We start from the raw sequence: 25300 nt of genomic DNA, 5'->3' as shown, positions 1-25300 counted from the left end.
TTAAATAACTAAACATTTCAGGATTTGTTCTTCTTCTTTTTAAAAAATGTCTCTTGTGGAATGACTCACTGTGCCCTGTGGGATATATCAAGTGGTTGTGTACCATACATTTCTGTTCCAGAGCTGCTTATCTGTTGGTTTTGTGGCTTGTCCATAAGAGCCCTAATTGTACAGGGCTTGATCCTCTCATGAACTGGGGTCAGTCAACTACCATATTTCCTAGGAACGAGTTTCTGGCCCATTTGTGGTAAAAGAGCTCTTCCTAAATGTCACTGTGGCAATTAGAGTGTTGGCAGGAGTCCAGTTTCAGCTGGCAATCCTGATCCAGAAAGAGTTTCTTGGAAGACTTCCTAGGATTTATCTTCACTTGCCGGGTTGAGGCTTGTGAAGTTTGCCAATGAGTGGCCCCTTGGCCTTATGGGGTTTGCCTGGGTGTATTCTTCCTGATCAAGACATCCTGTCCTGGAGGGTTCATGTAAGCGTCGACTTTTCCTGGCTCGGCTGGACGTGCAGTGTCATGTCTGTGTGTAGGCCTGAGCTGCATCTCTGTGAAGGCTTTGCTTTCACTCAACAAATTGAGGTTAAATAAACTTGATTTTACCGAGGGGGGAAGGCTGGTTTCTTCGCGGAGAGTTCTGTTCCTTGCTTTAAGGCTTTACTGTCCAAGGCTAATCTGGCAATCTGATGGTGCTGCCCCTCCCAGGTTCTGGGCAGTTGTATCAAATGTGACATTGCTGGTGCCCTTGGTTAATGTCGTGGGTAGCCTCCAGGGACTGTTCAGTAGAAGAAGTGAGTGTTTTGTTAAGGGAGGTTGCAGAATATTTTTTCATGTCATAGAGGGAGAGAAACCTGTCTCCTGGGAGATTGTGGTGAGACTGGCTTGAAAGCTCATGGCAATGCCTTGGTCCTCTCATAAGTTGTAGACAGTGGGGCCCTTGGTAAGCATTCCCCACAGGTGGCTTGCATTCCCCATCTCTGGTGGGGACTGTGGGATGGCCCGACTCCTTCCTCGGCATGGGATCATTGGGTTCATTTGAGGCAGCCCAGTTCTGGCCCTCTAGACCTCCATCATCCAACCCCTGGCTTGGAAACTGATTTCTGCAAGGGAAGGAAGGGTCCCTTTGGCCTTTCTTATTTCTTTGTCCAAGGTAGAATGTGTATCCCGAGAATAGTTTTGCTCTCGGTTTTTGCCATCAGTCCTCAGATGGCCTCTCAATGCCCCTGGGCCAAGGAGCCCTCTTCACTCTGCCCCTGCCTTGTTGTAGTGAATGACACAGCTGTGAGCTGAGACTCAGAGTGGACCTAGAGGTCAGGGGCTTCTCCATCTGCCACCTTGGTCGAAAGCCCACAAAAGCCCATTTGATCCCCAGCCCTTCCATGTTCATCACAGAGAGTCTGTTCTGGAGATGCTATAGTTTCTGGCTGATACAAGCTGCTGGGCCATGTTCAGAGCTACTGTTTGGAGCCACTACCGCTCTAATCCTTGAAAATAGGGTTCATATATCCTCTCCTGGCAGTTTGGACAAGAAGGCAATGGTCCAGTCACAGTGAGGAATGAATTGTGGCCTGTCAGCCAGACGACCCTTGTGGCCTGTCTTGAGGCTGTGTATACATGTATGTGTACATTTGACAAACACTTAGAGCTAGGCCCTCTTCCAAGCAGTTTACGTATATTACCTTATTTAACCTTTGTAACAAGCCAGTGAAGTGGGTCCTGTTATTTTCCACATTTTAACATGAGGGAATCCATTTCCACAAACAGAGGTTTGTTCACTTGGTAAGTGATCCGTGAGGATCTTCTTGGTTATTATCTCCCGGTGTTCTATTGCTAGGGGGCTAAAGTGGGGCTCTGTCCACCCAGCTCTGCTGAGTTATTGAGTTCAGTAGCTGACTGCTCCATGATAGTGGAGTAAAACAGCTCTCTAGTGGGAAAGAAAGTCTGTGGTTCTGTTGTCAGCTCTGCTTTCTACCAGCTGTGTGGCTTAGGCAGATCCTGTTAATTTCCTTGTCCATAAGATGGAACTTGGATTATTGATCTTGATAAAGGAATTCTGTAAAGGGAATTTTAAGAACCTATTTGGAGCCATGCACTTGTAAATTTCCGTTTGTGTCCATTTGAACCCGGGTTGGCAGATTGGATGTAACTTAAAAGAAAAAAAGAAAAATCTTTCCCGGTGAGGGATTTCCCAGAAGTACGTTTGGAGGGCAAAAACAGATCAAGGATCGAGGCAAGTAATAGTAATGATGCCAACGTTTTATTTTTTCCTGAAAAATACCCCTTACTTTTTCTTTTCCCTCCCTCCCTTCCTTTCCTTCTTTCCTTTCTCTCCCTCTCTCTCTCTCTTTTCTTTTCTTTTTTCTTTAAGGGAGGGAGAGAGCATGCACGCGTGAGTACCAGGCTGGGGGGTGCAGAGGGAAAAGGGAATCTTTTTTTTTTTTTAAAGATTTTATTTACTTATTTGACAGACAGAGATCATAAGTAGGCAGAGAGGCAGGCAGAGAGAGGAAGGGAAGCAGGATCCCCACTGAACAGAGAGCCAGTCGTGGGGCTCGATCCCAGGACCCTGAGATAATGACCTGAGCTGAAGGCAGAGGCTTTAACCCACTGTGCCACCCTGGTGCCCCAGGAGAAGGGAATCTTAGGCAGGGTCAGTGTTGAGCCCAATGTGGGGCTTGATCTCATGACCCTGAGATTGTGACCTGAGCTGAAACCAAGATTTGGACACTCAGCTGACTAAGCCACCCAGGCTCCCCTGAAAAATACCCTTTAGATGGCACATGCACTTTAAATTTTGGGTCATGCTCATCCTAAAATCCTGCTAACATTGGCGGATAAGAAAGAGTAAATTTAGGAGTCTGGAGAGCTCATTTTCTAAGACCGTCGAGGGTCCCTGTGTGGCCTGGGCCTCTGCTTTGGAAAACTGTACATTATAAAGCAGCTCACGCTTCATTAATTTGGTAACTTGTGTGGACTGAATCTGTATTTCAGGTGGAGTGACATATTTTGCTTCTCTTTGTATATTCACATATACTATCATTTCTGTAACATTGCCATGGGAGATTCGAGTATTGCTTTTGTAGTGGCCCACATTCAAGTTTGTGCGTGTTTATACTCATATGGCAGCATCTCAGAGCTTTCTTCTTGGACATGTGCAAGCATGTTGGGTGTTAAGAACAGAGGGCACTTTCAGTCCTTTAGTTCTTTCTAGTTCAGCAAAAATAAAAATTAAAAGCAGAGGGTGACCGTCATGAATGTTTTGAGAAAAAGCGTTGAGTATGTTTTACGTCGTTTTAGTAGGAGAAAGTAATCCGGTTGTAGATACAAAATAAAAATCACCCAAGAATTTTTAAATGGTTGCATGGACTTGTGTTTCTTGAATGCACGGTCGGCAGATACCATAATCACATGGCTCATGAATATGTAGCATTACAAATTATGACTGTAGGTTCTGGGCATGGAAGTTATTTCTTTAAAACAAACTTAAAAAAAAAATTGAGTCATGATATATGGTTAATAGAAAACAGGTTTCAGATCACATTTCACATCACGTGGCTTTAGAGGAAATGGGCAAGCGCAGCCCTCCCAGGAACTGGGTAGGGAGAGCTTGTGATTTTTTCCTCTTTCAGAGTGCAGGGTTTAGTCCTCATTTGGGAGGTAAATATTTCAATACTGTTCCAGTACTTTATGTGAGTTTGTTTTTACTGGACTTTGTGCACAAAATACACCAAAGCATAATCTCAATGCCTTTCTGTGTGGACACTGTTACGAGTCCTAGGGCCCATCTGTAGAGATCCTATTTACATATAAACCTAAATTCTAGAGAAATGCCTGTTCTACTTTATGTCTTTTTTTCCTCTAGAATGGAACTAGTAAATACTTGACACAGCAGGTGTTTTGGAAATACGGATGTGTTTTTCTTTGCCTTATTTGTTGTTCTTGTTTTGCTCTATTTTTCCTAAGCAGACAACTCCAAGAAGAGATTTGTCTGCACAGGGGTCAGGGGAAGGGAATAGGAATGGTAAAAGTTGGGGGTAGGGCCAGGCATAAGTGGAAGAGGAGATGATCTTGATTGTCTACGCGCTACCCCTTAACCAATGCCAAAGTCATATAAATATGTGAAGCTGGGTGTGCAAGCAGAACAGAGCAGCCGCAAAGAGCTAGCTAGACAGCCTCAATAGCAGGCATTCACCCGACTGATAACTCAAGCTCCAAATGGACCACAGCTGAGCCATGGGCTGTGTGTTTGTGCAGTTCCTGGAACACGTTTTCCTCTGAGATGTCAGCCGGCATTTCTTTATCTTTGGGGAGCTGTGGCTCCTCTGATTTCACAAAGCCCATTTCTTTCTTTTTAGATGTGCAGGAAGGTGACTCCATCCATGACTTGGCTTTACGCTCTTCCGCTGGGCTTCCCCCCCTCCCCTTTCTTTTTTCTACCAGTACAGAGGAGAAAATTCTTGCTCAATCTGTATGCAATCCTGTTCATGCTTGACAAAGATTATTTGGAATTTAAATAATATGTGTATCTAGTGCCTAGAGCGGTGATTCTCGAGTATGCCTTGGAATCATGGGGTGGTGGGAGGAAGGTTATAATGCAAATTCCTGGACCCTGCATTCCTCCCCATCCCGGAAACTGCAGGTTGACTAAAGTGATCTAAGGAGCACACTTTGTGAGAAGTGTGGAGGCTTCTTGACATTAGTTTACATTCTGAAAGCAGATCAAGAAGCAGATGGATAGATGGATATCATTAGTGCTTCCTTATGGTCATATTGGGAGTTCTAGAGCAGTGCTGTTCAGTAGAAATAAAATGTGAACCACGGAGGCAATTTAAAATCTTCTTTTAGTGCATTTAAAAACAAATGGGGTACCTGGGTGGCTCAGTTGGTTTAGCATCTGCCTTTGGCTCAGGTCATGATCTCAGGGTCCTGGGATCAAGTTTCACTTCGGGCTCCCTGCTCAGTGGGGAGTCTTCTTCTATCTCTGCCCCTCCCTTCTCTGGTGCTTGCACAGGCTCATGCTGTCTCTCTCTCTCTCTCAAATAAATAAGTCTTTTAAAAGGGTAAAAGAAATAAGTGAAATTAATTGTAATGGCATATGTAATTTAGCCCAGCATAATCAAATAATATCATTTAACATGTAATCAATTAAAAAACTGTTGAGATTTCTTAATTTTTTTCTTGTGCCGTACGACACAGTACAGATGCTGGCACCCTTACAACACAGGTCAGTTTCCCTAGCCATATTTCAAGTGAGCAGTGGTGGCATGTGGCTAGCAGCCACTGTCTTGGGCAGCTATGGAACAAGTACAGCCTGCCCCAAGCCACTGGCAGACACGTGACCAGTCATGGCACTCCTCGTTTCTCCACTGCTTCTCTATATGAATGACTTCTGAATCCTTCTCAGTGACAGAACTTCAGAACTACCAGTTAATCAGACCTCAAGATTCATCGATTCATTAAACACTTTTTTTTTTTTTTTAGATTCTATTTATTTATTTGACAGAGAAAGACACAGCGAGAGAGGGAACACAAGCAGGGGGAGTGGCTGAGGGAGAAGCAGGCTTCCTGAGGAGCAGGGAGCCCCCAGTGTGGGGCTTGATCCCAGGACCCTGGGATCATGACCCTAGCTGAAGGCAGACACTTAACGACTAAGCCACCCAGGTGCCCCAAACAAGTACTTCTTGAGTATCTTTTCTGTGCACAACCCTGTTGGGATAGCCCCGTGAACAAAGCAGACGAAGATGCCAGGCTCTGAGGGAGCTTCCGTGCTGGTGGGTGGGGATGGTCAATAAGCATAATAAATTAGTAAAGTATTTGATAGTTTGGAAGGTGACTGTTCAATCTAATAGCAGTAAGAACATGGGAAGCAGGTTTGGGCGGGGGGCATCGGAATTGCTAGAGTGGGGCTGATGGCCAGTTGGAGTGTAATTTTAAATAGGCCCCATAAGAAGGTAACAGGAAGTGGCCTTGAAGAGGGTGAGGTGAAACTTGAGGTGAGACTTCTTTATTAGGATCGTTGGCCTGGGAACATTCTTTATTAGGTGAGGGCAGGGAGCCGGGAAGAAGGGGACAGGACGAGGTGAGTCCTTATGGGATGGCACCATCCTCAGCAAAGTTTCCATCTCCCCTCTCACTGAAGACCAGACCAACTTGGGGAGGAGGCCCAGAGGTATGAATACCGTGAGGCAATCCCCAGGCCTCTGAGTCAGCTGCTGGGCTGAGTTAAGTGCTAAAACAGAGAACCCCTGTTCCAGGAAAATGGTGACTGCACCCATCAGCCCAGATTTGTTCACTTTGCTTGGGATTGGGAGATAAATCTTGAGGCTTCCGTGGATCTGCTTAGGACTTTAAGAGTTAAAGCTTAAATGCAGGTGTGGAAACAAAAGGGCTGGTTGCCTCTTTTGCTTTTTTCTTGCTCTTTTTGGACAAGGTTGTTGAATCTGATCCAGAAAAAATAATAAACTTGGCTCTCGTTGCCTAGCTGTAAGTTCTTGTCATAAAACTCCCAGCACTGGCAGATAGAGTAATGTTCTGCTCTTTAAAAAATAATCTGGTAGCATAACCAGAATCAAAAATACAAATGTCATGTGTGGTTTAAGTAGGGACGAGCATTCTGGAAGGGAGGTAACTCCCTGTACCTCTCGGCAACCCACGGGTTGTTGGGCCGTAAAGTGCTTCCCGTTTGCCCCTTTAGCAGACACTCACTTGCTAAGGATCAGGATTCTTGTAGCTCAGCGCTCCGTTCATTCCCACAGGAAGATGTTTGTCATGTCAGGGAATGTCAGAGGATTGGGTTTTAATTAGCAAGCAGGAGGAAAGTTCACTGAATTGGGGGGTGGGGGAGGGAAAGACGTGGAACTACTGAATGATTTAATAATTGGTTTTTAGTTGGAGTTAATGGGTAAAAAAGCGCAAATCATGGGGTTTAGAGGTTGGCTAAGAGATCGTTTCCCGGGCAGTGAGGGAAATAAGGAGTTTGGGTTACAGGAATGAAGAAATTATGGCATATCCTTTCCTGGAAATAACAGGACTAAGTTCCATTCAACGAGCAGTTCCTGAGTCCCTGCTTTGTGCCAAGCTCTGTGCCAGGCCCGGAGATTTAGAATGAACAGGGCACTCTTGTGGCCCTCCTGGTGTTGTTCTTTTGTCAGTTTTGGTGATAAACAGTCACGGTTCTTGTGAAAGAGGGTCTCAACAAGAGGTGTGACAAGGCACCTGTGCCCCACTCCACTCTGAGGAAAGGAGGGAAGTCTGGGAGGCTTGGGAGGAGCGGTCCAGTGGGGAGCAGGGCGTAGAAAGACTCAGGAGCCTGAAGCAGCAGGATGTGTCTGCCACTGAGTGATCCCATATGGTGAGGAGATGGGGGGCGATGGGGAGTGGGGCAGGCAGAGACCCTCTCTGGTCATATGCGAGCTAAGATGCTTAATACTATCTCGCATCATCATGTGTGGACTTTTTAGAAAGATCTCTCAGGTGCCAGGGTGGAAGAAGGAGATAGGATTGGCAGCTTGGAAGATAGGAGGTGACTGTGATCCCTGAGGTATAGATTGCTTGAGATATTAGAGCCAAAAGTGAGGTGGTAGCGCGGCGAGTACCTACAGCTAAGGTGGAGAATGGGGGATACAATAAATAGCATTGGAAAGTTTCTGCTGTTTTATTCAAATATAAAATCCTTGCTCTTAACATTTTTTTTTTTAAACAATTCCATCGGGCTCTCTGCTCAGCGGGGAGCCTGCTTCCCCACCGCCCCCGCCTGCTGTCTGCCTAACTTGTGATCTCTCTCTGTCAAATAAATAAATAAAATCATAAACAAACAAACAAAAAACAATTCCATATTCACTCATGTCGGTATTTTCTTTGCAGTTGTGATTGTAACCCCTCTTTGTCTTAGAAAAAATATTTCTGGTTATCGTTACTCTCTTTACATCTATGTCCTTCCACAGACTTTAACCCAGGCCAGACTCTAATAAGGGTACCATGCCATGAAGATGAAGCAGGGGCGAGGACACTGACCGGTGGAGGGACGACAATGACAGACCATGTCCCTGGGCAGCATGATGCTCTTAGAGATGAGATGAGGACAGTTCTGGGGGGTTCCTTTGTAGATGCTGGACGACCTGCGACCCCAGCGGGTGCTTTTCAGCATGCTGGGGTCAGCACGGGGGTGTACCTGAAAGGCCACAGACCTTAGCCTGGTCTTAGTCCACTGCTCAGGGAATTGAATGAAAGTGTAGAAGGTACAAATACGAAATACAGTGATATTGACAGCCAACAGAGTGAGGATTTTTATGTGTTCTCCACAGACTTCGAATATGGGTCCAAGGTATAAATACAAGACTCTGTATTTATAGAAAAGAGTTACTGGTATAAGGGAGGGATGCAGAAAGCCTCAACCCAATAAAGACCTGGGGACTTAGGTCCCACCCTGTCCTCCGTCACCTCCCTGGCATGAGCTGCTACCCTTTCTCCCCAGGATTATTGCAGAAGTCTACTCCTGGCCTCATGCTTTTGTCTCCCTTCAGTCTAGACTGGCCATAGCAGCCAGAGTAATTCTGTTAAAACATTTGTTAGTTGTTTTCATGAACGTCCAGTGGTGGCCCATCTCACCCAGACTAAACACTATAAGTCCTTACCAGAAGGATAAGGTTGGGTAAGAGTAATGTCAGATGGGACCTCCTGGTCTCTCTGACCCCTCTGACCTTTTCACCTACCTGTGCCCTCCCACAGCGCCCATCCCAGTGCTCTGGCCACACAAGCCTCCCCACTCACCCTCGCCCCACCTTTACACTTGCTGCTGTCCCAGCCACAGATGTTTTCCTTCTTACATCCATCCGCAGGGCTTGCTGTCTCTCTTTTTCAGGGATTTAACTGCTCAATGACTTCCTCAGTTGGTCTTTCCTCACAACAACATTTAAACCTTCTCCTCTCCTCTTTGCATAGCACTTCTTAGGATATTGCATATTTGACTGACTTATTGTGCTCCTCTGACTTCCTTACTAGACTGTAAGCTCCACAAGGATGGGGAGTTTTGTCTGTCACCTTCTGTACTATTTATCCCAGCATCTCCAATGGTACATGGCATAGGGGAGGCAGGTGCTCAATAAATATTTGTCACAAGTATGTTTAAAGTATAAATTAATAAATATGAGATACCAGCAGGGTTCAGTTGATGAAAAAGTGTAATGTGATTTTGGACCTCTTTAAGGGTCCACATATATGTAGAAAGAGATGTATGTTAAGGAATTAGCTTGGATGATTATGGAGGCTGGCAAGTCCCCAAATCCTCAGAGTCTGCCTCAGTTTGAATCTGAAGGCCAGCAGGTTACTGTAGAAGCAGGAAGAGCTATGTCCCAGTCTGAAGGAGATGAGCTTGTCAGGCAGGAGATTTTCTCTTACTCAGAGGGAGGGGCCAGGCCTTCAACTGATTGGAGGCCCACACTTGATAGGAGGGGCAGGCTGTTTTACTCAGTCTGCTGATGTAAATGTTAATATCATGCACAGACACCCTCACGGAAATACTCAGAATCACGTTTGACCAATACTCTGGGCACCCTGTCAGGCTGACACAGAATTAACCATCACAGGGCCTTTGTCGGACCACACCCCAAACCCCAAGTCTTGTCCCAGGCACTGTGTTTCTGAGACTATGCTGGTAAAGCTCTGAGAACCACAATATCTGGGGAGTTGTTGAGGGGGCTGGAAATAGCGCCCTGAAGAACCAAAGTCGTGATCGGGGTCAAAGGACATCTTCCAACATTTGAAGGCTTATCTCAGGAAGAGAAGAGGAAGGAGTTCTTGGTCTGGAAGGCAGAGCTCTGACACGGGGGCCTCAGGCAAAGCTTACAGATAGAACAGAAATCTGCCTTGGGAGCTGGTGAGGTCTTCTTTGTGGCAGGATTGGTGCAGAGGCCAGCTGTGACCAGGAGTCAGAAGTCTCCTGTTCTGTTCTTGCTCCAGTGCTGACTCTCTGACCTTGGGTAGGCCCACAGCTTCTCAGAGGTTTCTTCTTCTCTGCTGTGGAAATCATAGTGGCCTCGCTCACAGGTCGTCCAAGGATCAGATGGAAATAACATTACCTTCTAAAGCTCAGTGGGGGTTGGGGGAGGCCTATGTCAGCATCCAGCTTTGGCTGAGCCAGGAGAGCGGGTGGTCAGGAGTGCTGACTAACCTCTTGCCATAGCAGAAAATTTCCACTGACCTGCAGTCAGGGACACTTCACTGCCTCTGGCAGCTTTGCTTTCTTCTCCTTGGAATGTGCCTGAGGAGTGGCAGTTCACTCCTTCTCCAAATTCCTCAGCCGTGAGTCTATGAGCCGAGTTGCTGCTGGCCCTGGGAGAACACAGACCTGAGCGGGGTTGACGGTGCTTGGGGGGATCAGCCAGGAGTTGACCCTTCTTGAAGCATCGGCCATGCCATCAGATTGCTTTTCTGTGACTTGAGCATACATTTCGAAGTTGCTCCCTATTTCTTCTCTTACTGACACGGTAGAGCCCACCTTCCACTCTGAAGGAATGCATTCTCTGTAAAATGCTTAATACTCAAGTGCTTTATTTTATAGCTGTCCCGTGATGAGCACAAAAGAGAGGCGCATCCAAGGTGCCTCCCTAAACATTCAGAACTATGCTGGCAGAGGGACAAAAGCCTTTGCACTGTTGTGGGTTTTTCTCAGTGACAGGCTTGAAAAAAATGATTTTTCATCACAAGTCCTTTAGCCTCCATTAGCACAAATGCTTTTTGGTGGAAAGAAGGTTTTGCTACAGTGCTTAAGTCATAAAAACCAGATAAACTCTGGAGTTCAGTGTTGGTGAGTAGCTAAGCCTTGGAGGATTTAGACGAGGGTTGGCAGGTAAACGGTTCGGGAACTTTTTCTTAGGCATTGTCAAAACAAGGGCAAAGCTAAACTGTCCCCACTGGTTTTGCTTGTATATAACTGGCATCAGGACATTTAGCAAATGTCATTATCACACCTCGGAGCACTTCGTGGAGCCTGATAGTAGATGTGCAGGAGGGGGTAACTACATATGTTAGAGGTCATCATTTATGTGCAGCTTAGTAATGATTAGTTTTCAGCTTCCCGGGCCAGTACAAATGGGGAAGCTTCTCTTATTCTTTATTAAGTACTAGGCAGCCCAGCTTCTAGCATAGAGGGGGCTGTCGATTTGGGGATCCAATCTGGGGATCCAGTAGATGTTTGAATGTTACTAACGTGCAGTCAGTTCATAGCGTAGACCAGCATTTCTCAGTCACAGTACTATTAACATTTTGGCTAATTCTTTTTTTTTTTTCTTTTCTTTTAAAGATCTTATTTATTCATTAGAGAGAGAGAGAGAAAGCTCACAAGCAGGGGGAGAGACAGGCAGAGGGAGAAGCAGACTCCTCGCTGGGCTGGGAGCCCAAGGCACGGCTTGATCCCAAGACCTGGAGATCATGACCTGAGCTGAAGGCAGATGCTTAATCATCTGAGCCACCCAGGCACCCCCATTTTGGCTAATTCTTGCTTCTGGGGGCTGCAATTGTAGAATGGGGGGTAGGGATGCTGAGGAGCACCCCGGCCTCTGTTCACTAGACAGCCCCTCCTCCTAGTTGTGACAATAAAAAAATGTTTCCAGACATTTCCAAAAGTCCCCAGAGGGACAGAAATCACTCCAGTTAAGAACCACTGGTATAGAGGAAGCTGCAAGGTACCCTCACTGCCCCTGACCTATAATAACGCTTTTCAAACTATGGATCACTCCGTACCAAGTAAGGCAGGGCTTCTCCACCATGGCTGAGCTTGGGAATCCCTCGGGGGCCCTTAAGATATTCTGATGTCTGAGTCCCATCCTTAAGATTCTAATTGGTCTGGGGTGTGGCCTGGACCTCAGGATATTCCGAAGCTCTTAAATGCTTTTGCTTCTCAGCCAAGAGTGAGACCATAGCATCAGTAGATCATGGAATCAATCTGGTGAAGAACTTCTTTGCTGGCATTTAAAAAAATAGAGTAGTGCCCGCTTACCTGCCGTTTTACTTTCCGTGGTTTCTTTGATTGGTGGTCATCTGCGGTCTAGAAGCAGACAGTCCTCCTCCTGACAAATTGTCAGGAGGTCACTGGTAGCCTAACACTGCGTCACAATGCCTGTGTCATTAGCCTCACTCCATCTCCTCATGTAGGAAATTTTTTTTTAAGATTTATTTATTTATTTTAGTGAGAGAGAGAGCGCGCGCGAGCTCACATGCAGGGGGAGGGGCAGAGGGAAATAGAACTATCTCAAGCAGCCTCCCAGTGAGCGTGGAGCCCAACATGCAGCTTGATCTCATGACCCTGAAGTTATGATCTGAGCTGAAATCAAGAGTCAGACACTTTACCAGCTGAGACGCCGAGGAGTCCCTCCTCACGTAAGCATTTTGTAATCTGACATCATCACAAGAAGAAGGGCGAATATAGTACAATAAGATGTTTTGAAGAAGACCACATTCACATAACTTTTATTTAGAACCTATTGTTTTAATTCCTCCGTTTTATTACTAATGATTATTAATATCTTACTGTGTGTCAATTATAAATTAAACTTTATTATAGGTATGTATGTGTAGGAAAAAACATGGTGTACACAGGGTTCAGTACTGTCTCTGGTTTCAGGAATCCACTGGGGGTCTTGGAAGGTGTGCCCCACAGATAAGGGGAGACTACTGTACATACATATAATTGAATAGAAACTGTTAAGGCCAGCACAATAGTTAGGATAAGTACCATTTTGTATGTACATTAAGCTTGAAAACACTGCTGTAAGCAGTAGAACCATAAGCAAAATTCCTGCTCTCACCCTGTCTTTGGTTGGTTATTTATAATCCCTTCAGAAACTGTTGTGCTTTTTGTTAGTGGTAAATTGTTAATGTGAAATTTAACACATTTATAGTTGTGTGACTTGGGAATTTGGGAATTTATGAACATTTTTGCTGACAATTTGAGGTTTCACCCTGACATTCATAAAATCATTTATTTTTGCAAATGCTAGCCAGTAAAGATGACATGCATATTTTCACCAACTAAATTTGATTACAGTGCAGCAACGAGATGATAATTTTCTTCCTTTGCATGTGTTAATTATATATACCATGATGTGCTAGGTCAGCGATTGTCTAAATACATCAAGCAAGAATGTGGTACTTGCATAAATCATCCTGAAAGTTGTACTGGGATCAGTCCAGCAGCCTCTTGACTTCATTATCTGTGGGTATTTGGGGGTCTTCAAAATAAACGGTAGCGTACATGCATCTCACTCACTTCTAGGAAGCAGTGTAATGTGGTAGAAGACTGGCAGTCTCCAGTCATTCTTTTTTTATCTCCGTGTTCAAGAGAACATAAACCAAAGGGGGATTCTTGCTGTGTCTCCGTGGTGGTTGACTTTTGGTAGATGCTGTGGTCATGGATGACCTGAAAGTCAAGTTTACTTGCTAGCAGGACTTTGGATTGCTTGTCCTGATCTTGAAGGCCACTATAAACCCATGACAACTCATCAAGGCTTTCTACTTGATTTGAAACCCGTTACTTGAAATTACTTAAATGTAGATATCAGAAAAAAACAGCAATGATCATTCACAATGCACTCTGCGGTCTCTCATCACAGAGTTCTTTGAAAATCCTTAGGGACATCCTGCGTCATTGGTAGCTTTGTTGTTTCCTGGGAGAAGTAGCCTTGGGACTGTTTTCTTGAATCTGCTGCTGAAAAAAGATGATCGGCCTGTGTAACAAAGAGAAGAAGATGGATTGCCAAATACCCATTGGTTGATAAGTGCTCTCTTTAATTATGATTCAGCTCCCTGTGACTGCTCCACAATAAATACGTATGTTCCTCTATTCTATTCTATTCTATTCTATTCTATTCTATTCTATTCTATTCTATTCTATTCTGTTTCCTCTAGGTGTCTCAGGGTTCCACAGTCCAGTTTTCATCAGGAAACTTCTCCTTGTCAGCAGAAACAGAAGAAAGGAGCTTCCCCCATGGAAACGAACATCTGTTAAATTGGGCTCGAAAGGAATACGGAGCAGTCACTTCATTCACTGAACTCAAGATAGCAAGAAACATTTATATTAAAGTGGGAGAAGGTAAATTTTATGTGGTTTCAATTAATGACTGATTTATGACACTCAGTTGTTTTCTTTTCAGAGACCAGGTGGTTAGGGCAAGGAATCCTAGAATTACAGAATGTTAGAGCTGGCAGGGACCCGGGAGATCGTTGGGCCTGTTCCCCTCACGCTCCCTCCTTCTCTTTTTTTTCTTCTGAGGAAGCAGGCCTGGTAACAGCCAAGTGGGAAATGGGGAATAACACGGTTGAGAGAGGAGGAGGTTGCGGTGTAGGGTTTAGAAGACATCCATGCACAGAAGTCAGAGTAACTGAAGGGTGAGAATCTGAGGTGAGGGAAAGGAGGTGATCACCAGTGGAAAGGAGGAGCTGCTGAAAGGAGTCAACAGTTAGGGCATCCCCTTACCTGTTAACCTGCAAACATTGGAAGCCAATGTTAGTTTATGGTCTCAAAACATCGGTTAGATTTTGGACAATAGCAGAGGAAAAGTGTTTGAATATATTTTTAAAGCTTACGCCAGTTACAAGGACAAAATTACTAGAGAAAGGAACTGTGTGGCCTTGATAAGAGATGGTCCATTTTAATTTCCTTGCCTTGCAGAGGGATATAAATATCTGGTCAGTCAGCTTGAAGGCCCATTTTTAAAAATAACTTCTTTCATCATTATTTTTAGTTGAGCATATTTGGAGCCCCCCTGAGTTACTAGAAATAACAACTCTCGTGAATGAGTTCTTGTAGTCAGGTGATGATGTGAAAACCGCATGTCTCGTCTTCAGCGTCCATCTGCTTTCTGTTGAATTCAACAGCACGTGTCACCCCTTTCACAGGCTACATGACAGCACAGCACGGGTTATGGAGTGCTCGTTCATGGCCCATTCTTATACTTGGGCTGTGTGACAGGTGCAGGAAAGGAGGACACTGATGTTGGAGTGTGTGCTATATGCAGAGGCCACAACGCAGCCTCAACAGGTGCCTTTCCCATGGATCCCACCCCACTCGCCAGTAATCCTAGGAGGAAACCATTATTTCCACCATTTTACAGAGGGGTTAGTGGTGGGTAAAACTAGCTTGCTCAAATCTACATTAGCCAGGGGTGAAGCCAGAATTCAAACCCAGGTTTCCTGACTCCTGAGTCAAATGCTTGTTTCCTAATGCCGTATATTAAGTCTTAGCCAAGTAAGCGCATCCTAAAAATGCAAATAGGCACCCAGATGGGAAGATTTGTTTTGCAGAGAGAAGAGTTTTAGATGTGTGTTGGGTTCAAAAAGTTCAAGTTTGTTACTGGACTCTGCGGGGGGTCAGGTAGCTTATAGAACTCAAGTCCCATTGGAACAAAATGAAGAACCTCTTTTAACAAAGGTTCTAAGCCACACACACCCCCACAGTGGTCTGCATTTCTGAAGCAGAACTCTAGTAGCATCAAAGAATGCTGATTACCCAGAATTTGTTAGAATTACAAAAGGTATTACAGTAACATTTAGAATGTTGACCTGTTCTCTTGACAGTGCATGAACTTTAATGCGTAGCTGTTGCCTGCCTTGAGAGAGGAATTAAGTGATGTCCCCAGGGCCACACGCTGAGTCAGAGAAGAACTTAAAGGACATGGTGTCTAGTCCAGTAAAAACTGGTGACTCCTTAACAACCCCTTTGGAGCCCCTGAAACTTGATTCCAGCCACCAGCTGGGTATGAGTCCCTGGTAGACAGCATGGAGAAGAGCAGTTGGGGGAAATGAGGGTCCTTGGTTGGGTTGGTGGACCACAAGTGATGTTGTCTATTAACCGTGGATCAGGCTCCGCTGAACGGGACTCATGAGCCAGTTCCCAAACCTGAGTTGTCTCTACCTAGCTTGAATCCAGGGCTCTCAGCCCATGAGCCTCCTCTTGCTATATCCCCAGTGGCATTTTCATCACCTGGGAACTTGTTAGAAATGCCAGTTCTTGGGCCCACCCAAGACCAACCAGATTGAAAACTCTGGGGGTGGGGTCTAGCCATCTGAGTTTTAACAAGCATGTCTGGTGATTCAGATACATGCTAATATTGGAGAACTGTGACTGTAACGTGCAAATCTAGAGTGGAAGAATTGAGGAGTTTCAGTTCTTATCCCAGCTGTGAAACTTCAAGCAACCCTCTGATTTCCCACTTAAGCCTCACTTTCCACAGGAGGAAAATGAGGAGTTTGCATTACCACGACGCACCCTCCCACCCCACCCACCATTCTCAGAGGATATCATTCTAGGTTGCAAAGTTATTTGTCAGTCCTTTCCTAAAATACAAATAAGCATGTGACTCCCCACCTCCTCCCAAAACTTGCCAGGTTTCTACCCGGGGATTCCCCTTTGTGGTTTCCTTTCTACTTGGCAGTTGGTCTAAGTTTTGATGCCAGGCGTGCAGAAGGTCGTTCAGGGGAAAAAGAACTCCTATATAGACATGTACACACAACAGAAAGTGATCAGCTTATTCAGCTTAGTGACAATGGCCTCTGGGACTTGAGCCCTTAATAACACAACTTTTAAACAAACTTTTCTTAGTGGCTTTGGAGGGTCAAAGTGTGTGTGAGTTTTTTGTCATTTGTCTCCAATCTCACATCACTGTTTGTCCATTCAGGAAACCTATGCCGTGTGCTTGCTCTATGCCAGGTGCAATCCGGGCACCTGTGGACTGGATGGAGCGATAGGCCAGAGTCCCAGGAGGGTCCTAGTCTCTTGAGTTCCAGACTAGCTTGTCCCTGACCCATACACATCCCCTCTGAGTCTTGATTCCATTTCATTCTTGCCACTCCAGTATCATTTTCCGTCCTGTGATCTGGGGGAGGCATCCGCAGGCCTGCAGCGGCACGGTGTGTGTTCCTCATCTGTTCATCTGGCAAAACCCTCAGCAGATGTGCCTGGGACTAGCAAGGGGAGACTGCTCCAGCCGCTGGAGTCAGTGGAGCCCTGGCCTCTTCTCTCTGAGGGGGTCTGTAGGGAGGCATGCAGGGTGAAGAGCCTGCCTGCTGGGGCCTCGTGAGCTCTCTGGTCCCATCTGGTCCAGGCCTGGTGCTGAGGGCGCCATGGTTCCTGGAGCCCAGATGCCGCCATGTGTGCTGGGACCTCGGCCCAAGGGAGGCGACGCAAGCTTGGTGGGGGTTGGGAGCAGGGCAGCATCAGCCCAATCTGGGGACCTCCTGGGCCAATCCCTTTCTCTGGAGTGAAACTTGCCGGTGAATTTGAACCCCAGCATCCCGTCCCTTAAATGAAAGAGGCAGAAGTTTGTTTCATTAAAGTGCCAGGGCTCTGATTAATTACCCCTTCTGAAAAAAAGTCTGCTACACCTAGAACTTCCCTGACACTGGTCCCAGCTGTCATCCTTCCAGCAGTTTCAAGTTCTGTTTAAACATTTAAACCGCTGGCTGGAAATCCCATCAAGCACAGTGCTGTGTGAACGGCATGTGCCGTTGCGGGACTATCTTCAGACTCTGGGTACTTGTGTCGTTTTCCCCTGGTGAGGTGATGAGCAGCCCCCAGCACAATGGGATGATGTTTGTAAAAGCACCTTGTAAACTGTAAAGTGTTATCAAAGCATTCGTCACCTGTGCTGATTGTGAGAAAGAGTGAGTCTGTCCTCACTGTTTCCCCCAAACTCCTTCCTTCAGTCTTCAGATCTGTAGTGTTGTGATGAGTAAATATCTCCATAGCAGGCCAGAGAATTAATTAGGTGGTTGGTTCTCCTAATAGCAAATATCCAAGGTGGGGGAGCATATCTGGGGAATAGGATAGATGGATTGATTTCAGTTGTGAGTATGCGGGCTGTGAAATATCTATTGGATTTTTAGGTTCTTGGTAGACGGAAGGCAGCACAGGTCTGCAGCTCAATAAAGGAGTCATGATCTAGGTGCGAGCTGAAGCCCTGGGAGTGATGGAGATCATCTGGGAAGAATACGAGACAGAACGGGGCTTGACGAAGGAACAGAGGTCTCAGCCTTGGTTTTGTATCAGAATCAGCTATGGAGCTTTTCCAGAAAGAAAGCTTTTTAGGTGGCCCCCACCCCCACCCCAGATCTTCTGAATCAGGATCTCTGGGATAGGGTACTAAATAGGTGTGCACCAAAATTGAGGATTGCTGGTGTTTAAAGAATGGGCAGAACAGGAGGGGGCAGGGAAAGGGACAAGAGCTAGGTCAGAGGAAGTGGATGAGGACAAAGCAGTCTCACAGAGAACAGGAAAGGAGAAGATTTGGACCCAGAGAGACTACTGGAGTTGGTCAGTAGGAGGTCACTGGCGACTGTATGGGAGGCATTTCAGGGCCGTGGCTTAGGAGTTCTAAGGCACTTCTAGGGCTTCTGGTTCCTTGTGGCCTGCACCTGCTCAATGTCACTGTGATCTTCTCTCCGAGTCTGGTTACCATATAGCTCCATGGCTTGACAGGTTGTCCTGTGTTTCTTTACTTTCAGATCAAGTGTTCCCTCCCACATGCAACATAGGAAAGAACTTTCTCTCACTCAATTACCTTGCTGAGTACCTTCAGCCCAAAGCAGCAGAGGGTTGTGTGATAGCCAGCCAGCCCCAGGATAAGGAAGTACACATCATTGAGTTAATTACCCCCAACTCTAACCCCTACAGGTAAGTAAAGAGAGAGAGAGAGAGAGAGAGAGTGTGTGTGTGTGTGTGTGTGTGTGTGTGTGTTGAACTGAGAAAAGATGAAAGGGACACCTGGGTGGTACAGTCAGTTAAGTGTCCAATTCTTGGTTTCGGTTCAGGTTGTGGTCTCCCGGTCATGAAACTGACCCCCATGTAGGGCTGCACGCTCAGCCCAGAGTGTGCTTGAGAGTATGTCCCTCTCCCTTTGCCCCTCCCCCTGCTTGCCCTCTCTCTCTCTCTCTCTTTCTCTCTCTCTCTCGCTCTCTAAGATAAATAACTAAATAAATAAAATCTTTAAAAAGAGAGAGATGAAAATAAAGATCTCTGCCGACTTGAGGCAGAGAGACATAGAGCCCTACCTTTGTATGAGGTATGATGCTTTGGGTGAATTAACAGAAGTTTTGAAAAAGGGAGTGAAGGTACCAATGGTATATTTTATTTTCTGCATCTGCCTCTAGATCCCCTATATTCTAGATGAATTTCTGATGCTTCCTGTGAACTTCCTGGACATTAATTATAGGACAGAACTCACTCTTGCTCCATCATTATCTCCTTGACGGAGGTTATCCCTCATAAGAAAAATTAGAAAATATGCCTTATTAATATAATTTTAATAACATTCTGTTTTTAATGAAATTCTGTTCCTTGCGCATTTGCACTCCTACTTTAGAGGGGGGGTGTATGTGTGTGTGTCTGTGTGTGTAGGTGTGGCCCTTCATGGTGACACACCAGAGAGCCATTAGATATGACCTGCCTCTACTTTGTGTTCTTTTTCTCCTTCTTCCACCCTCAGCTTCCTGCCCCAGAACTAAAAATTTAACACTCCTTGTCAGGAATGATTAGGAAATTAAAAAAGAGAATAAAAGAGGAAAAGTGGCTCTTTCTCCCACTTTAGCCTGCATTCCTGTGGACTAGTGACTTAAAATGTAAATTTAATATTGTAGAGGGATTTCGAAGTTAAAATCCTAATCAAATTTTTGCTTCCAAAAGTGAATAAACTACACATCAGTTTGGGGAAGATTCCATTCTATCCCACATGAAGAATTTTGTGGAAAATTTAAAAGAGAATGCGAATAGAAGCAATCTGGCAAATGTGCTTAGATATTAAGCCTCAGGCTTCATTTGAGTATATCATTCATCATATGCTTTACAAGTGTGTAAAACCTAATGGAAAGAAAGACTGTCCTCTAAATTCAGAATGACAGAAATGTTATTGTTTGGTTAAAAAAATTTATTTTTTATATGGAATTCTTAGAAGTTTGGGTTGTGTTCATCAATTTTCCAGTAATCACTTGGTTGACCATCTGTTTTCTTTATATTAATAACTGTATAACCAGAAGTTTGGGAATGTAAATGCAGATATGATTCTGTAGCAAAAGTTAATGGCTTAAGCAAACCTTCTATTCAGATTCAGATTCTCTAGTCCTTTGCTTCTTATTTTATCTGAAGTGTCCTAGTTTGTTTTTTTACTACCAGGCCTTCCTCCTCCCTGACACCTTCCTTACCAAACTGGCACTTAAATTTCTGGTTTTGAAGGATTTGGGGCTTGTAGGAAATTGGAAAAGTTACACATTGAAGGTGTTGAAGGTTGGAAAGCAACAATTTGCTTTAAAAGTAAACTCCTCTGGTTGCCCAAGTCCATTTCAAATTGTAGATGCATTAAGTAACCATCTTTTTTTTCCCCCACTCAAGAAGGAGAAAAATTTTAGTGTCTAATTATCAGCAGGCATATTTGTCTATTGTTATGTAAAACCATTTTGTTTTGTGTGCACTAACAATCTGTTTTGCACATGTCATTTGCCTGGGCTCAACTCCAGCTTTTTAATCAACTGGCCAGACACTGGAAACATGAAGACTTGGAAGGGAGGAGATAGTTGCAACTTTCTGGCATCTGGGGCCTAACTTTGCCTTTGTTTTCCATTCACAGTGCTTTCCAGGTGGATATAATAATTGACATAAGACCTTCTCAAAAGGACCTGGAGGTGGTCAGAAATCTCATCCTGATCTTGAAGTGCAAAAAGTCTGTCAACTGGGTGATCAAGTCTTTCGATGTTAAGGGAAACCTGAAAGTTATTGTAAGTTGGTTGAGCATTTCTTTGTTTTGATGTACGGCAGTGATTTCAGCTGTGCTTATGTGTGTTATTTTTGTGAAGTTTCTGCTTCTCTGAGCTTTCTCTGTTACTTTTCACTTTGTAAAATAGAATGCTCCTTGGTTTCTCCTGACAAGGGCAGACAGTGTGGGGATTAAAAGCGTGGCCTCTGGGGTCAAGATCAAGATTGGAGTCCTGACTGCCATTTACAAACTGTGACCTTGGGCAAGTCCCTTAACCTCTCTGGACCCTGTTGCCTCATTTGTGAAATTCCTGAAGTGTATGAGCGTAGCTTCTAGTCAGAGCAAGTGTAAAATAACGAGCACAATGGGGCCTTTCATGGTTGACAGTCATCCTGTAAGGGCCTTAGTGTCATGGTACTGAATATCAGCTCTTACTTTGGGGTTAGGTATTTAGGGAAGGTGTGGAAAATTGGGCTGACCCCAGCTCATACTGTTGACTTGTCTTTTTGAGATAAACACATGCTGTTGGCGTGTCTTTTTGCTTGCTTCTAACTTCTGAGAGAGAAACACTGATAAAAGAATCACGCTAATGGAGAGGTTAGTGAAATGACACAGGAATAGTAACCCCAGCCTATTTCCTAAGCATTATTTTCATGAAGGAAATACACTGAAGTTTAGTTGTTTGGCATGATAGGCAAATACCAGCTAGTTTCCTGAAAAGTTGAATGTTGAAATTTAGTAAAATAAAAAATTTTTAAAGATTTATTTATTTGAGAGAGAGAGAGTGGGGGTGGGGGACTGGGGGGAGAGGTTGGAAGGAGAAGGAGAGAGAATCTCAAGCAGACTCCGAGATGAGTCTGGAGCCTTACATGGGGCTTGATCTCATGACCCCAAGATCATGTTCTGAGCTGAAACCAGGAGTCAGATACTTAGCCAACTGCACCACCCAGGCACCCCAAAATAAATCTTTTTCAGATATGTTTAAGGAGATAACTGTTTGACAGAAAATTGCACAAATCACATTGCAAGTTAAAGAAAAACCTCCCCCTCCTCATTTTTAAGAATATAATTACCTTATCTTCTCTTTTGTAGATATAAATTTTTGTGCATTGTCTTTTTAAACTATTGTGTCAGATTCCTTTTCCAGTACCTGCATTAGATCAGTTGGAGAGGATTTTATGTTTTCAGTATTTGGTGGGGAGGGATGCCTTTGGTCTTGGTGTTATTTATTCGTGGCACCTTTAGTGTGATCCAGCAGTGAGCAAAGCCAGTGCTCCCTTAGGTACCATCGTGCATGAACACTCACCAGAGGCAGCAGGCAAAGCCACGAGCATACGCATCTTAATTTTAAAGTAATCGTTTCTGGTTCCTGTGGGTTTTTTGTTATTGTCGTTTTTTTGTTTTGTTTTGTTTTTCTTAACTTTGAGAGGATCCAAAGAAACCATAGTGTATAAGGGTGATCCATTAATTTGGTGTCGAGAACAAAACCCAGCCGTGATTTTCTGAAGTCAGAGCTGTTCTGATTGCTTTCCCTGGCATGGCATGAGGGGTGTTGGTGACCTGGGGTGTCTACAGCATTTGCTGCCTGGCACACCGACCAAATGTTTTTAATTTTCAGAGTAACAAAAACAGGAAAGGGAATCATGCTTTGAAAGGCGAAAACATACGGTACATTTTAATTCCCTGCTGGAGCTGTGTCAGTGTTCTTTCAGGCCCTGACCCTTCAGTGGCTCTTTCTGTACCTGAGTATGTGTTCCTGGAGTTTGCTGTGAGTGTCCTCACTTTTCGTATGAATAAGAAAGGTTGGAGTTGAGATTGCTCATCCCAGTGCAAGATCTGTTTATATTCCCCTCTTTGGCTGTACTCCTGTTCCAGGCCAGTTTTGGACAATGCATGACAACATTACTAAACAATTAGGTAATGTTGCATGATGTTCTTTTTTATTCTCCCAGTCAGTTTCATGCTTTGTGATTTCCTAACTCTCAGTCTCAGATGTGACTTCTGCCTGTGCTGTGAGGAAAAGGTACCTGCTACTAAAAAAGCATACATTCATGCTTAGAAAGGGGGAAGGGTTTATCATGGCCTTGTCCCTAGTATTTTCTTCAGAGACAACCTGATAGATTGGAACGAACCATGGTTTTGGTTCCTGATGGGGCTGGAATCAGATCCCATTTCTGATTGTCATTCCTCCTAGTTAATAGTGGGGAACCCAACTAAATTCAGGGTCTGTAGCCTTACCTGTGAAACTGGTGTGATGATAGTACTCAAGTGGGAATTCTTGTGAGATATAGCCCAGTATTTTCGTTCATTCGTTCATTCATTTAGTCCTTCAACAAACATTTGTCAGGTGCTTCCCGTGTATTTCATTTAAGCACTTGCCACACTTTGTGCACGTGGTGGGTTCTCAGCCATACATGCTACTTCTGTGCTTCTCAGGTTCCCCTTCTCTAATCAGGGAATAGTAATGCCTATCTCTTTATATTTTAGAGGAGAATTAAATAACATATGTAAAGCTTCTAACACAGTGCCTGCCACAGACAAGGGGGCCATCTTCCTTCCACAAGCAACTTTTCAAAAGTTTGTCTAGAGGAGCAATTAACGGCTCTAAGCAAACTGAAGAACAAAACGTCGATTAAAAGAGTTGTGAGGAACTTGATAGGGTAAATGTAAAGAGCCCCCCCTTAAGCACGAGTTCCATGTGTGTGCTCATAGGGGGTGGGGCATGGGGCAGAATGACAGAACGGTCCAGAGATGGGCACGGGCAGGACCGTGGACAAGAATGGGAATACAAGAAGCACCCACATTACCATGCCCAGCTCTGGCTCTTTCTTCACATCCCTTATGGACTGTGCATAGTCACATTGTGGAAGAACCTCCAAAACATAAAAGAATAGATTGAGGAAACTTACTAGAAATTTTTTGTTGTATTATTTCAAATGGCCTTAGCACTTCAAGGTTGACATTGGCCAGCTTATTCTTGGAAAGGACACATTTTAGTCCCAGTGGGAGTATGCATTACATCTCTGACCACCTCTCCCCCTGTCCACCATCAGTTCTGATGCAAGTGTGTGTTTGGCAGTGGAAGGGAAGTGGGGAGGGAGGTGCTTGGACTTGACAACTAGCTCATTATCCCTCACAGAGATGTGGCTGCAACATGGTGGTGGGATTTGGAGATCCCCCCCCCCCCCCCCCCCGAACACTCCCATTTGGAGTAGCTACACTGAAGCCTTGGAAAAAAAGCCTGGGGACTCCCAGAAATACAGGGTGAGGATTTCACTCATTGCTGGGAAGGAACCGGCTTGCCAAGCCTTGCTGTTTTACAAATGTGTAGATAGATTTCTAGCCTTGTAAGTCCCGAGGCGTAATCAATATGAGTTGTACTGACAGCTCCTAGATTTAATGTGGAAAGGTGTAAACAAATCATTCCATATTGGTACCAAAAAAAAAGACAGGTGGCAGTTGTGATGATAGTCTTCTGGAAATACAGTATTTTCTCAGCTGTCCAACAATGTGAGAGACTAGGGCAGATGAGGCCAACCGGTACTGGGGAGGCCAGTGTTGCAACTCCAGCCAATCAAAATGACATGCTGCTTTCAAAGGCTAGAGACTGCGCCTAGGAAACTAAGTTTGAAGAACTAATTGGATCCTTCTTTACCTCAGTTTAGTTTTTGTTTTTTTTTTTTAACCTTTCCTTCCCCTAAGGCATTTTCTCTGAATCACACCAAGAGCTAGAATATTCCAAACCTGTGAAACTAAGTTTTCCACAGATGTCTGTGAAGCATGGTTAAAGCTCTGTCTGGTTCCTTTGCATGTATGATTGTGACTGGCCAGTCTGGTAGTTTTGGATAAGCACTTTGGGTAGCAGGAAAATGTAGCGGGGGAGATCATTTGAGCTTTGAACTGAAAATATGTGTCCTCAGCCAATATCCCACAACCATAGAGGCCAAGAGAACTTAGAGCCTATGAGTCTTCCATGGTTTTACAGTGGGAAAGGATTAATATTTAGTCATGTTAGGGGCAAACAGAATGGGAAACAAATGGGGAATTTAGGGAAAAATGCTGCATGGATGCAGGAGAAAATAATTGGGCATGGAAATTAAAGTGATCTTTATATGGCATGAAAATGGTCTAATCTGCAGGCTGGAAGAGCTTTCCAGCCTTGTTGGAGCAGTTGTTCAAAATATGGTGCCTTCTCCTTGGTGTCTCCCCTGCAGCATTCAGCTCCCTCACTATCTGACAAGATCACTGCCCTAGGAGCCAGGTGGTGTGGAAATTTACCGTCCATGTCTTGGTTACTCAGTCCTTTCTTGGAAGGATTTCTGTCATTCATTCACTTTTAATTTTGTAACTAACTACCAAATGAAAGTCACCTTGTATGGCTGGATAAAAATATTGGTTCTCAGAGGGATAAAAATATTGGTTCTCATATTAACTAATTAATATTTAAAATAAAATCTAAGCATAGTCACTTAATAAAATTGACAAATGAATACAATGACAGAATCATTAAATTGAGCATAAATTATAACTGAAATACCAACACTGGTTCACCATAAAGAACTTAATA

The 25300-nt window shown here is 44.5% G+C and overlaps 1 protein-coding gene across 2 annotated transcripts in view; it reads left to right on the top strand.

Annotated features, from left to right (window-relative positions):
- TGFBR3 (transforming growth factor beta receptor 3) overlaps positions 1-25300 on the top strand; it is a 203270-nt gene that overhangs the window by 138074 nt on the left and 39896 nt on the right. For both annotated transcript variants that reach the window (XM_032867117.1, XM_032867116.1), the window contains exons 5-7: positions 13901-14084; positions 18494-18662; positions 20608-20755. In XM_032867117.1, coding sequence (XP_032723008.1) covers positions 13901-14084; positions 18494-18662; positions 20608-20755 — 501 coding nt within the window. The remainder of the gene's footprint in view (positions 1-13900; positions 14085-18493; positions 18663-20607; positions 20756-25300) is intronic.

The sequence above is a fragment of the Lontra canadensis genome, unplaced genomic scaffold, assembly GCF_010015895.1.
Source record: "Lontra canadensis isolate GAN:19392208 unplaced genomic scaffold, GSC_riverotter_1.0 scaffold33, whole genome shotgun sequence".
NCBI classification, from domain to species: Eukaryota; Metazoa; Chordata; class Mammalia; order Carnivora; family Mustelidae; genus Lontra; species Lontra canadensis.
This window is presented reverse-complemented; position numbering and strand designations above follow the sequence as displayed.